Source organism: Mustelus asterias, assembly GCF_964213995.1.
Source record: "Mustelus asterias chromosome X unlocalized genomic scaffold, sMusAst1.hap1.1 SUPER_X_unloc_1, whole genome shotgun sequence".
NCBI lineage: Eukaryota > Metazoa > Chordata > Chondrichthyes > Carcharhiniformes > Triakidae > Mustelus > Mustelus asterias.
This window is the reverse complement of record NW_027595346.1, coordinates 385,657-399,924: the sequence shown is the minus strand read 5'-3', so window position 1 is coordinate 399,924 and position 14,268 is coordinate 385,657. Positions and strand designations below refer to the sequence as shown.

Here is a 14,268-nt window from a genome sequence, read left to right as displayed (position 1 = left end):
TCTATCACCCAAAATTGAGACAGAAAGGTCAAGGAAGGGAAGAGAAGTGTCAGAGGTGGACTACATGAAGGTGAGGGGGGTGGAAATTGCAAGTGAAATGGATACATTTTCCAGGTCCAGACGAGAGAATGAAGCGACCCTGATATAGCCATTGATGTACCAATGAAGGAGTTGTGGGAGGGGGGCCGGAGTAGGTGCCCATAGCACCCACATGCGTGTCTCCTTGAGATTTACCTTGAATTTAGAGGAAGTGAGACGAGTTAAAGGAGAAATTGTTGAGTGAGAGAACAAATATGAATTGTTGCTCCCTTTGAAATTTGGCATTCTTCTGTCTGTCCTGATGAATGGCAGATGAATAGTTTTGATAGCATGTCTCTTTTTTGAACGATAATTTAAAAGACCAAGTGAAAGTGGACAACACTGTGGTTTATGCAGAATAGGAAACTTCTAACCTGAAGTTCCAGATGTGTTGAACCATCTGATAATTGTTAACTTGTATAGCATATTGTCATTGAAGGAGGCTAAATACACGAAGGAAGTCCCTTTCTTGTCCCTCAATATCAAGTAATTGTGAAAAATGGGCAACGTCAAATTGGCTGCCAGATCGGCCATTTATTTATTTTTCAAATGAAGTCAAGAGAAAATCCGGCAGGATGTAACAAAATGATTGTGGTTTGCAACAGAGGAAGTGAAACCACAGGCAATCAATCAGATTTAGACTGTCAACATTGTGGTCAGGATCAATGGGGTACTTGAGATGCATTCAAGCCTGAAGGAAAATAAAAATAAACACAGGTGGCTGGAGGATGATGGAAATTCATTGAGCTGTCAATGGAATCCTTTTCAAGACACAGCATCTTGAATTTGTAAGATATCAAAGGAGTTAAGCACAATAGAGAGAGGGTTTCAAAGATGTCAGCTTGCTAGGAAGCCTCAGAAACTTTGAATCAAAGCTGTGTTCATACATAGGGGCTGAGTGCACAGCTGTGTGGACTGGAACCCCCCCCCCCTCCACCCACCAGATGAAATTGAAATCTCCTCTCTGTCAGAGGACTTCACAGTGATCTGCTCACACTTGCAGCATTTGACAGAGAGAAAGGGAAATCTCTGCTGCACAAAGAACAAAGAATAATACAGCACAGGAACAGGCCCTTCGGCCCTCCGAGCCCGCACCGCTCCCTGGTCCAAACTAGACCATTCTTTTGTATCCCTCCATTCCCACTCCGTTCATGTGGCTATCGAGATAAGTCTTAACCGTTCCCAGTGTGTCCGCCTCAACCACCTTGCCCGGCAGCGCATTCCAAGCCCCCACCACCCTCTGTGTAAAATACGTCCTCCTGATATCCGTGTTAAACCTCCCCCCCTTCACCTTGCACCTATGACCCCTCGTGAACGTCACCACCGACCTGGGAAAAAGCTTCCCACCGTTCACCCTATCTATGCCTTTCATAATTTTATACACCTCTATTAAGTCTCCCCTCATCCTCCGTCTTTCCAGTGAGAACAACCCCAGTTTACCCAATCTCTCCTCATAACTAAGCCCTTCCATACCAGGCAACATCCTGGTAAATCTCCTCTGCACTCTCTCTAAAGCCTCCATGTCCTTCTGGTAGTGTGGCGACCAGAACTGGGCGCAGTATTCCAAATGCGGCCGAACCAACGTTCTATACAACTGCAACATCAGACCCCAACTTTTATACTCTATGCCCCGTCCTATAAAGGCAAGCATGCCATATGCCTTCTTCACCACCTTCTCCACCTGTGACGTCACCTTCAAGGATCTGTGGACTTGCACACCCAGGTCCCTCTGCGTATCTACACCCTTTATGGTTCTGCCATTTATCGTACAGCTCCCCCCTACGTTAGTTCTACCAAAATGCATCACTTCGCATTTATCTGGATTGAACTCCATCTGCCATTTCTTTGCCCAAATTTCCAGCCTATCTATATCCTTCTGTAGCCTCTGACAATGTTCCTCACTATCTGCAAGTCCAGCCATTTTTGTGTCGGCCGCAAACTTACTGATCACCCCAGTTACACCTTCTTCCAGATCGTTTATATAAATCACAAACAGCAGAGGTCCCAATACAGAGCCCTGCAGAACACCACTAGTCACAGGCCTCCAGCCGGAAAAAGACCCTTCCACCACCACCCTCTGTCTTCTGTGACCAAGCCAGTTCTCCACCCATCTAGCCACCTCCCCCTTTATCCCATGCGATCCAACCTTTTGCACCAGCCTACCATGAGGGACTTTGTCAAACGCTTTACTAAAGTCCATATAGACGACATCCACGGCCCTACCCTCGTCAACCATTCTAGTCACTTCTTCAAAAAACTCCACCAGGTTAGTGAGGCATGACCTCCCTCTCACAAAACCATGCTGACTATCATTAATGAGTTTATTCCTTTCTAAATGCGCATACATCGTATCTCTAAGAATCCTCTCCAACAACTTCCCTACCACGGACGTCAAGCTCACCAGCCTATAATTACCCAGGTTATCCTTCCTACCCTTCTTAAATAATGGGACCACATTCGCTATCCTCCAATCCTCTGGGACCTCACCTGTGTCCAGTGACGAGACAAAGATTTGCGTCAGAGGCCCAGCGATTTCATCGCTCGTCTCCCTGAGCAGCCTTGGATAGATTCCATCAGGCCCTGGGGATTTGTCAGTCTTTATATTCCCTAAAAAACCTAACACTTCCTCCCTTGGAATGTAGTGCTGCAATGATTTAACATCCAGATGACCAGGGGATATGGAGGTTAAAATGACCTGGCCACTTCAGAATTTTCACAGCTGACAGGCAGGAATCTTAGAATCCCCACAGTGCAGAAGGAGGCCATTCGGCCCATCGAGTCTGCACCGACAACAATCCCACCCAGATCCCCACGTATTTACCGTGAGGGGCAATTTACCATGGCCAATCCATTTAACCTACACATCTTTGGACTGTGGGTGGAAACCGGAGCACCCGGAGGAAACCCACGTAGACACTGGGAGAACGTGTAGACTCCGCACAGACAGTGACCAGAGGCCGGAATTGAACCCGGGTCCCTGGCGCTGTGAGGTGCAGTGCTAACCACTGTGCCACCGTGCCAGTCCAGATATTGATCACATGGCTGCCATGCCAGGGGTGACCTTCGAGTCTGCCAGGGTTAGAGGGGCAGTCAGCTATGACACCCCCATCCCGGCAGAGAGTGGATGGGTCAACCCCTTGCCCCCAGCCCAAGCCCATCCAATTCACGGGACCCATTAGGGATCTTTTCTCTGCAGCCTGGCAACAGCAGAGGGGCAAATGGCCACTGGACCTACCTCCTCGAGCCCCCTCAGGGCCCAAGGTGCCAGAGTGTCAGTGCCAGGGTACCAGGTGGCAGTGAATTGTTGACACTGTCAAGATGCGTGGTCTGAAGGGAGGTTGAATGGGAGTGGGGGGCGAAGCTCAGAGGGGGAAGGGGGACTGAGTGGCGGGGGGGTGCAGGGGGAAGGAGGCTGAGGGGAGAGGCCTGAGTGGGGGAAGGAGTCGGGTCACCATCATGCCTGTGTTGTGGGTGGGGGGAAGATGACCCTCTTTGGTGAGGGGTTGGTGGTGCCCTCCTGGTCAGTGGCGTGAGGGGATGGGGGCCTGTCTCTGAGCATGGAGATCAGGGGGCCCTTTAAAAATGGCGGGCCAGTCTCAGAACAGCGGGGCTGGCCAGTGAGCTTAGGCCCTGACCCTCTACATGTCGGTGTGAAACAAGCCCAGCTGGTATTCTTTGATTGAGTGTCAGAAGATTTGGAGAGGGAGCCAGCTGGTTTCTCTGGAGAGAAACACACCATTTTTCTTGCCAAAACCAACACGCTGCCATTTTATGGTACAATTTTGCCCCAACTTATTAGCTTGGATAGAGGATTGGCTAACCAACAGAAAGCGAAGAGTGGATATAAATGGGTCTCTCTCGGGCTGGCAAGGTGTAACTAGTGGGTTTCCTCCGGGTGCTCCGGTTTCCTCCCATAGTCTGAAACACATGCTGGTTAGGTGGATTGGCCATGCTAAATGTGTGAGGTTATAGGGATAGTTTGGGGACAGGACCTGGGTAAGATGCTCTGTTGGAGAGTCAGTGCAGGTAGGCACGCCGACAGGGGCAGGCCCAATGCTCCAGTTCCTAATTCCAAACAGCCTGTGCTTTGATAAAGGAGTAAGAGTTTTAACAACACCAGGTTAAAGTCCAACAGCCCTGCTCCGAAAGCTTATGGTGTTTGCTACCAAATAAACCTGTTGGACTTTAACCTGGTGTTGTTAAAACTCCTACTGTGTTTACCCCAGTCCAACGCCGGCATCTCCACATCATTGATAAGGGAACCAGTTGCTGCATGACACTTGCTACCAAACTGAAGAATGGACAGTTAAAGGGCTGCGGATTTAACAATCATTTTACTGACATAAATAACAGAGGGGAATCTGAGTGAATGGGAATTGCACACACACACACTGCCAGTCTCCTCTCACACTGATCAAACTGATGATAAACACAAGATTTCATGTGAAACTTCACACTCAGCCACTGCCTTAAGCTTCAAGCCGACAGGACCAGGACCGTGGGGTCACCAATTCCCAGAACGTTCTCTGAATAAAAGCAGAAAATGAATTAAAGCTCAAAACATCAAGAAACAAGGGATGCACATATATACATGCATGTGTGTGGCTGTGTGTGTGTGTGTATGCACGTATCTGTGTGTGTATGTAAGTGTGTGCATGTCTTTGTGTGTGTCTGTGTGTCCGTGTATGTACGTGTGTGCGTGTCTGTGTGTGCGTGTGTGTGTGTATGTACGTGTGCGCGTGTCTGTGTGTGCGTGTATGTACGTGTGTATGTCTGTGTGTGCGTGTATGTGCGTGTGTCTGTGTGTGCATGTGTCTGAGTGCGTGTGTGTATCCGTGTGTGAATGAGTGAGTGTGAGTGAGTGTGAGAGTGCGTGTATGTGAGAGTGTGTGAGTGTGTGAGAGTGTGTGTGAGTATCTGTGTGTGAATGTGAGTATCTGAGTGTGAGTGTGTGCATCTGTGTGTGAGTGTGAGTGTGTGTATCTGTGTGTGAGTGTGTGTATCTGTGAGAGTGAGTGAGTGTGTGAGATTGAGTGTGTGTGTATGAGTGTGTATCTGTGTGTGTGTATCTGTGTGTGAGTGTGTTTATCTGTGTGAGAGAGTGTGAGTGTGGGTGTGAGTGAGTGTGAGTGAGTGTGGGTGTGGATGTGAGTGTGTGAGTGTGAGTGCGTGAGTGTGAGTAGCTATGTGTGAATGTGAGCATCTAAGTGTGTGTGTATATTTGTGTGTGAGTGTGTGTGTGTGCGTGAGTGAGTGTGTGTATCTGTGTGTGATTGTGAATGTGTCTGTGTGAGCGTATCTGTGTGTGAGTGAGTGAGTGTGGGTGTGTGTGTGTGTGAGTGCGTGTGTGTGTGAGTGTGAGTACCTATGTGTGAATGTGAGCATCTAAGTGTGAGTGTGTATATTTGTGTGTGAGTGTGTGTGTGTGCGTGAGTGTGTGTATCTGTGTGTGATTGTGAATGTGTCTGTGTGAGTGTGAGCGTATCTGTGTGTGAGTGAGTGTGAGTGAGTGTGAGTGTGTGTGTGAGTGCGTGTGTGAGTGCGTGTGTGTGTGTGAGTGTGAGTACCTATGTGTGAATGTGAGCATCTAAGTGTGAGTGTGTATATTTGTGTGTGTGTGTGTGCGTGAGTGTGTGTATCTGTGTGCGATTGTGAATGTGTCTGTGTGAGTGTATCTGTGTGTGAATGTGAGTGTGAGTGTCTCTGTGTGTGAATGTATGTGAGTGTGTACCTGTGTGAGTGTTTGTGTGAGTGAGTGTGTGAGTGAGTGTGTGTGAGAGTGAGAGTGTGCATGTGTGTGCATATCTGTGTGTATATCTGTGTGTGAGTGTGTGTATCTGTGTGTGTGATTGTGTGTGAGTGCGAGTGTGTGTAAGTGTGTGTTAGAGTGAGAGTGTGTGTGAGAGTGTGTGTGAGAGTGTGTGTGAGAGAGTGAGAGTGTGTGTGTGAGTGTGAGAGTGAGTGAGTGAGAGTGTGTGTGAGAGTGAGAGTGTGTGTAAGTGTGTGTGAGAGAGAGAGTGTGTGAGTATGAGTGTGTGTGTGAGAGTGTGTGTGTGTGTGTGAGAGAGTATGTGTGAGTGAGTGTGTGTGTGAGTGAGTGTGAGTGTGTGTGTGAGTGAGTGTGTGTGTGAGTGTGTGTGTGAGTGTGTGTGTGTGAGAGAGTGTATGTGTGTGAGAGAGTGTATGAGTGTGAGAGAGTGTGAGAGTGTGAGTATTTGTGTGTGAATGTGAGTATCTGAGTGTGAGTGTGTGTGTGTGAGTGTGTGTATCTGTGTGTGAATGTGAGTATCTGTGTGTGTATATGAGTATCTGAGTGTGAGTAAGAGAGTGTGAGTGAGTGTGTGTGTGAGAGAGTGTGTGTGAGTGAGTATTTGTGTGTGAATGTGAGTATCTGAGTGTGAGTGTGTGTATCTGTGTGTGAGTGTGAGCATTTGTGTGTGAGTGTGAGTATCCGTGCGTGAATGTGAGTATCTGAGTGTGGGTATCTGTGTGAGTGTGTGTGTATCTGTGTGGTGTGTGTGTATCTGTGTGTGAGTGTGAGTATCTGAGTGTGAGTGTGTGTATCTGTGTGAGTGTGTGTGTATCTGTGTGTGAGTGTGCGTGTGTGAGTATGTATATCTGTGTGTGATTGTGAATGCGTCTGTGTGAGTGTATGTGTGTGTGAATGTGAGTGTGTGTGCATGAGTGCGTGTACCTATGTGAGTGTGAGAGTGTGTGAGTGGGTGTGAGTAAGAGTGAGATTGAGAGTATTTGCGTGTGTGTGTGTGTGAGTATGTGTGTGTATATATCTGTGTGTGTGTGTGAGTGTGTGTATCTGTGCGTGAGTTTGAGTATCTGAGTGTGAGTGTGGGTGTATATGAGTGAGTGTGTGTGAGTGTGTGTGAGTGTGTGTGAGTGTGTGAGAGAGTGTGAGAGAGTGTGTGTGAGTGTGTGAGTGTATCGGTGTGTGAATGTGAGTATCTGAGTGTGAGTGTGTGTGCGCGTGTGAGTGTGTGTATCTGTCTGTGAGTGTGTGTGAGTGTGAGTGAGTGTGTGTGAGTGTGAGTGAGTGAGTGTGTGCGAGCGTGTGTGTGTGAGATTGAGTGTGTGTGTATGTGTGTGAATGTGAGTATCTGTATATGAGTATGTGTGTGTGTGAGAGTAAGTGTGTGTGTGAGAGTGAGAATGTGTGTGTGAGTGATAGTGAGAGTGTGAGTATATGTGTGAATGTGAGTATGTGAGTGTGTGTATCTGTGTGTCTGTGTGTGAGAGTGAGAGTATGAGTATCTGTGTGTGAATGTGAGTATCTGAGTGTGTGTGTATCCGAGTGTGAGAGTGTGTGTGAGTGTGTATGTATCTGTGTGTGTGTGTGAGAGTGTGAGAGTGAGAGTGTGTGTGTGAGAGTGAGAGTGTGTGTGAGTGATAGTGAGAGTGTGAGTATCTGAGTGTGAGTGTGTGTGTATGAGTGTGTGTATCTGTGTGTGCGTGAGTATCTGTGTGTGAATGTGAGTATCTGAATGTGAGTGTGTGTATCTGTGTGAATGTGTGTGTATCTGGGTGAGTGTGTGTGTGTGTGAGTGCGAGTGTATCTGTGTATAAGTGTGAGTGCGAGTGTATCTGTGTGTACGTGTGAGTGTGAGTGTATCTGTGTGTGTGTGTGAGTGTGTGTGTGTGTGAGAGAGTGTGTGTGTGTGAGAGAGAGAGTGTGTGAGTGTGAGAGAGAGAGTGTGTGTGTGCGAGTGTGTGTGTGTGTGAGCGATAGTGAGAGTGTGAGTATCTGAGTGTGTGTGTGTGTCTGTGTGTGAGTGTGAGTATCTGTGTGTGAATGTGAGTATCTGAGTGTGAGTGTATGTATCTGAGTGTGAGTGTGTGTATCTGTGTGAGTGATAGTGAGAGTGTGAGTATGTGTGTGTGTATGTGAGTATCTGAGTGTGAGTGTGTGTGTGTGAGTGTGAGTGTATCTGTGTGTGATTGTGAATGTGTCTGTGTGAGTGTGTGAGGACCTATGTGCGGATGTGAGTATCTGAGTGTGAGTGTGTGTATCTGTGTGTGAGTGTCTGTATCTGTGTGTGAATGTGAGTATCTGAGTGTGAGTGTGTGTGTGTCTGTGTGTGAGTGTGTGGGTGTATCCGTGTGTAAGTGTGTGTGTGTGTATCTGTGTGAATGTGAATATCTGAGTGTGTGTATCTGTGTGGGTATATCTGTGTGTGAGTGAGTGTGTGTGTGGGTGTATCTGTGTGTGTGTGTGTGTGAGTGTGAATGTCGGTGAGTGAGAGTGAGAATGAGAGAGAGAGTGAGAGTGTGTGAGTGTGTGTGAGAGTGTGAGTATCTGAGTATGAGAATGTGTATGTGTGTGTGAGTGTGAGCGTGTGTGTGTATGCATGTGAGTGTAAGTGTGTGAGAGTGAATGTGTGTGTGTCTGTGAGATTGAGTGTGTGTATGAGTGTGTGAATGTGTGTATCTGTGTGTGAGTGTGTGTATCTGTGTGTGTGTGTGTGTGAGTTAGAGTGTGTGTGTGTGAGTGATAGTGAGAATGTGAGTATCTGTGTGTGAATGAGAGTATCTGGGTGTGAGTGTGTGTATCTGTGTGTGAGTGTATGTGAATGAGAGTGAGTGTGTGTGATTGTGTGTGTGAGAGTGCGTGTGTGTGTGTGTGAATGTGAGTATCTGTGTGTGAGTGTGTGTATGTGTGAGTGAGAGTGTGTACGAGAGTGAGTGTGAGAGTGTGTGTGTGTGTGTGTGTGTGAGAGTGTGTGTGTGTGTGTATGAGAGAGTATGTGTGAGTGAGAGTGTGTGTGAGTGAGAGTGTGTATGTGTGTGAGTGTGTGTGTGAGTGAGAGTGTGAGTGTGTATGAGTGAATATTTGTGTGTGAGTGAGAGTATCTGGGTCCGAGTGTGTGTATCTGTGTGTGAGTGTATGTATCTGAGTGTGTGTGTGTGTGTGTGAGTGAATGAGAGTGAGAGTGTGCGTGTGTGTGTGTGTGTGTGAATGTGAGTATCTGAGTGTGTGTGTATATCCGTGTGTGAATGAGAGTGTGTACGAGAGTGAGTGTGAGAGTGTGTGTGAGAGTGTGTGTGTGTGAGAGTGTGTGTGTGTGAGAGTGTGTGTGTGTGTGAGAGTGTGTGTGTGAGAGAGTGTGTGTGAATGTGAGTATTTGTGTGTTAATGTGAGTATCTATGTGTGATTGTGAATGTGTCTGTGAGTGTGAGCGTATCTGTGTGAGTGTGAGTGCGTGATTTTGTATATGTGTGTGATTGTGAATGTGTCTGTGTAAGTGTCAGTGTACCTGTGTGTGAATGTACGTGTGAGTGTGGGTGTGTATCTGTGTGTGTGAGAGTGTGTGTGTGTGTGAGTGTGTGTGAGAGAGTGTGTGTGAGAGAGTGTGTGTGAGAGAGTGTGTGCGAGTGAGTGTGTGCGAGTGAGTGTGTGCGAGTGAGTGTGTGCGAGTGAGTGTGTGTGTGAGAGAGAGTGTGTGTGAGTGTGAGTATTTGTGTGAATGTGAGTATCTATGTGTGATTGTGAATGTATCTCTGTGAGTGTGAGTGTATCTGTGTGAGTGTGTGTGCGTGAGTGTGTATATCTTTGTGTGATTGTGAATGTGTCTGTGTGAGTGTACCTGTGTGTGAATGTGGGTGTGAGTGTGGGTGTGAGTGTGCATCTGTGTGTGTGTGCGAGAATGTTACTAACCTGTGTGACAGGACAGTGGATCTGAGCATACCACTCCTGGCAGTACAGACACACCTGGATCCCCTGACCAATGAACAGGAAAACCCACATCATTATGTTCCACACAGGACTCGTTCGATTGTCATTGAAAATGAAGTTGAAACAGACTAGAAAAAAAGGATATTGAAGGTCAGTAAAGTTATTGACACAATGCGCCGTGCACATTAAAGCAGAATGTGGCCATTCGGCCCATCTTAGTGCAAGTTAGCTGGATTGGCCATGCTAAATTGTCCCTTAGTGTCCAAAGATGTGCAGGTTAGGTGGATTGGCCATGCTAAATTGTCCCTTCGTGTCCAAAGATGTGTAGGTTCAGTGGATTGGCCATGCTAAATTGTCCCTTAGTGTCCAAAGATGTGCAGGTTAAGTGGATTGGCCATGCTAAATTGCCCCTTAGTGTCCAAAGATGTGTAGGTTAAGTGGATTGGCCATGCTAAATTGCCCCTTAGTGCCCAAAGATGTGTAGGTTAAGTGGATTGGCCATGCTAAATTGTCCCTGAGTGCCCAAAGATGTGTAGGTTCAGTGGATTGGCCACAGTAAAATGCGTGCGGTTACGGGGATAGGGCAGGGGGAGTGCCTGGGTGGGATGCTTTTTTGGAGTGTCGATGCAGACCCGCTGGGCCGAATGGCCTCTTTTTGCATTGCAGGGATTCTATGGATAACCGTATTCGCAAACCTACCTCCAAAGATAGCGAAGAGGCAGAACATGACAGGGTAGAAATAGCCGAGACAAAGCGTTAGCACATACTCGTGAACAACTGCAGACAGAATGAAGACTGAGAGCATGGCAGCCACTCGAAACCTCTTCCCAGATATCTGCAACAAGACAGGAGCCACACAATGCATTACACAGTCCTTGCTGGAGTCAGGCATTGCATGGATGAATTTGAAACGGATGGCTGTGTGTGTGTCAGTGCTCCAGCAGTGTGATACTGGCTGATACACGATTGCAGGCTCCAAGCTAAAAGTCCCGATTCAGCAGGCTTCAGCTAGCAGCTCCTACTGATCAGGATATTCAGAGCTAGGGAGTAAAAACCAGCAGCCAGCCTTCACCTCACCGTCCATTCGCAATGTCCCAGCGTGAGCAACTGCTCAGCACAGGATCGGGTTTGGTTACAGCACACATGGCCCTTTAATGGTGGGGAGGAGGGGAATTTCCCGAGGCCCATGTTCAGGAGGCTATGGGTCACCCCGGTGGGAGGCTGGGCCAATCGGCAGGAGGGTGTAGACCATGGGTCGAGTTGGGACTGACCAAGAGGCAGCACGGTAGCACAGTGGTTCGCACTGCTGCCTCACAGTGCCAGGGACCCAGGTTCAATTCCTGGCTCGGGTCACTGTCTGTGTGGAGTTTGCACATTCTCCCCGTGTCTGCGTGGGTTTCCTCCGGGTGCTCCGGTTTCCTCCCACAGTCTGAAAGACGTGCTGGTTAGGTGGATTGGCCATGCTAAATTCTCCCTCAGTGTACCCGAACAGGTGCTGGAGTGTGGCAACTAGGGGATTTTCACAGTAACTTCATTGCAGTGTTAATGTCAGCCTACCTGTGACACAAATAAATAAACTTTAAACTTTAAAGCAGTCACATTGCAATCTAGTCTGACCTTGCTGTATATATATATTTATATATATATTTATTCTGTTTGCAACAAAGCCTTTTGTATTAAAGCCACCTCAAGTTACTCTCGATCTATTACAGTACACAACACAATAGAATCAGGACGTTCGGGGCTAATGTGTTTCCTATATTTGAATCTGCAGCCACATGCAAGAATTTCCTTCGTAACCGTAATGCTTCCAAGCTGCATTCAAATTCATTTTTAAATTGCTGCAGTATAACAAGCTCCCGTTCCTCAATTTAAGAAATCTGCGAGTGGGTTCTCTATTAGTTTATCGCAAGGCTACTTTCACTGCTCAATATGTACATTGGGATTCCTACAGCACCATGCACTGCAAGATTGTAAATAAGGCCCGAGGCTCAGTCTGCAAGTTTGACACTGAAATAAGGCGCATACATAGCATCCTATCGTGATGTATCAGAGGTTGGTATGGCTCCTGCTCTTCCCAAGACCGCAAGAAACTACAAAAGGTCGTAAATGTAGCCCAGTCCATCACGCAAACCAGCCTCCCATCCACTGACTCTGTCTACACTTCCTGCTGCCTCGGCAAAGCAGCCAGCATAACTAAGGACCCCACGCACCCCGGACATTCTCTCTTCCACCTTCTTCCGTCGGGAAAAAGATACAAAAGTCTGAGATCACGTACCAACCGAATCAAGAACAGCTTCTTCCCTGCTGCTGTCAGACTTTTGAATGGACCTACCTTGCATTAAGTTGATCTTTCTCTACACCCTAGCTATGACTGTAACACTACATTCTGCACACTCTCCTTTCCTTCTCTATGAACGGTATGCTTTGCCTGTATAGCGCATAAGAAACAATACTTTTCACTGCATCCCAATACATGTGACAATAATAAATCAAATCAAAGTTATCCTGTGAGCTAATGGCTACCCTGATCACATCAAAAAACAAAGAACAATACAGCACAGGAACAGGCCCTTCGGCCCTCCAAGCCCGCGCCGCTCCCTGGTCCCAACTAGACCATTCTTTTGTATCCCTCCATTCCCACTCCGTTCATGTGGCTATCTAGATAAGTCTTAAACGTTCCCAGTGTGTCCGCCCCCACCACCTTGCCCGGCAGCGCATTCCAGGCCCCCACCACCCTCTGTGTAAAATATGTCCTTCTGATATCCGTGTTAAACCTCCCCCCCTTCACCTTGAACCTATAACCCTCGTGAACGTCACCACCGAATATCCCTCTATTCCCATCCTATTCATGTATTTCTCAAGACGCCCCTTAAAAGTCACTATTGTATCCGCTTCCACTACCTCCCCCGGCAGCGGGTTCCAGGCACCCACCACCCTCTGTGTGAAAAATCTGCCTCGTACATCTCCTTTAAACCTTGCCCCTCGCACCTTAAACCTGTGCCTCCTAGTAATTGACTCTTCCACCCTGGGAAAAAGCTTCTGACTATCCACTCTGTCCATGCCTCTCATAATCTTGTAGACTTCTATCAGGTCGTCCTCAACCTCCGTCGTTCCAGTGCATCACTGTGAACGGGCCTAAAGACGTCATGTTTGGTCCAAAAATATCGACGTCAGATTAGTTGGGGAAGATATCTCATACAGGTGAAGTGTTTCACTCCGCTAACAGGGTGCTGCCATCAAACCAAAAATATATTCTGCCTATCACACAAATGGGTAATATGCTATATGAATTTCAATGCCTGTGTGATGCCAGGTCTGTAGGCTGAATGTCCCAATGATTGGTGGATTGTATCAAACAGTACGCTTCTTCAGATGTTCGGCAGAATACTGGCCACCCTTAACCCGTGCTGGCAAAATTCAGAACATAACGTCTAACTTTCGATGTGATCCCAAGATTGGAAGGCACCTGCTGAACAATGCCGAGTGTGCCAACACTGACACCAATCAATGGCAAATTATCAATCATTCCTGTCAATGTATAATGAAGCAGAGTGTGGCTGCATCTTGGAAAGAGACTTGCAGTAAAACCTGGAACACTGAATGGGTTTGAGATAAAAACAGCTGCAACACTTTGTGGGTTGAGTTCCTTGTAGCCCACGATTCTGAATGAGAGGCTTCCAATCAAATAGCTCCAAGCTAAAGAGCAGCAAGAGAAGTGATTCTTCCAACACAGCCACTTATTGTAAGCAACAAAGCATTCAATGAATATGTGTGAGAGAGAGAGAGTGGAAATCTGGGGTGGTGCGTGTGTGTGTATCAGTGTGTGTGCGCACGTATCAGTGTGTGCGCGTCTGTGTGTGTATGTGTGTGTATATGTATATCTGTGTATGTGCGTGTGTATCAGTGTGTGTGCGTGTGTATGTTTGTGTGTGTGCGCATGTATCAGTGTGTGTGTGTATCGGTGTGTGAGAGTGTGTGCATGTGTGTGTTTGTGTGAGAATGTGCGTGTGTGTTTGAGTGAGTGAGTGAGTGTGTGTGTGTGTATCAGTGTGTGTGTGTGTGTGTATCAGTGTGTGTGTGTGTATCAGTGTGTGTGTATCAGTGTGTGTGTGTGTATCAGTGTGTGTGTGTGTATCAGTGTGTGTGTGGCTGTATCAGTGTGTGTGTGACTGTATCAGTGTGTGTGTGGCTGTATCAGTGTGTGTGTGACTGTATCAGTGTGTGTGTGACTGTATCAGTGTGTGTGTGTGTGTGTGTATCAGTGTGTGTGTGTGTGTGTATCAGTGTGTGTGCGTGTGTGTATCAGTGTGTGTATCAGTGTGTGTGTGTGTGTGTGTATCAGTGCGTGTATCAGTGTGTGTGTGTGTGCGTGTATCAGTGTGTGTGTGTGTGTGTGTGTATCAGTGTGTGTGCGTGTGTGTATCAGTGTGTGTATCAGTGTGTGTGTATCAGTGTGTGTATCAGTGTGTGTGCGTGTGTATCAGAGTGTGTGCGTGTGTATC

General features: G+C 47.3%; 1 protein-coding gene across 1 annotated transcript in view; it reads right to left on the bottom strand.

Moving 5' to 3' along the window:
- Positions 1–4,418: 4,418 nt before the first annotated feature.
- LOC144491327 (sterol O-acyltransferase 1-like) overlaps positions 4,419–14,268 on the bottom strand; it is a 383,813-nt gene continuing 373,963 nt past the window's right edge. The window contains exons 10-12 of the mRNA XM_078208990.1: positions 10,463–10,598; positions 9,746–9,891; positions 4,419–4,604 (exon numbers count right to left, since the gene is read on the bottom strand). Coding sequence (XP_078065116.1) covers positions 4,548–4,604; positions 9,746–9,891; positions 10,463–10,598 — 339 coding nt within the window. The 3' untranslated portion in view covers positions 4,419–4,547. The remainder of the gene's footprint in view (positions 4,605–9,745; positions 9,892–10,462; positions 10,599–14,268) is intronic.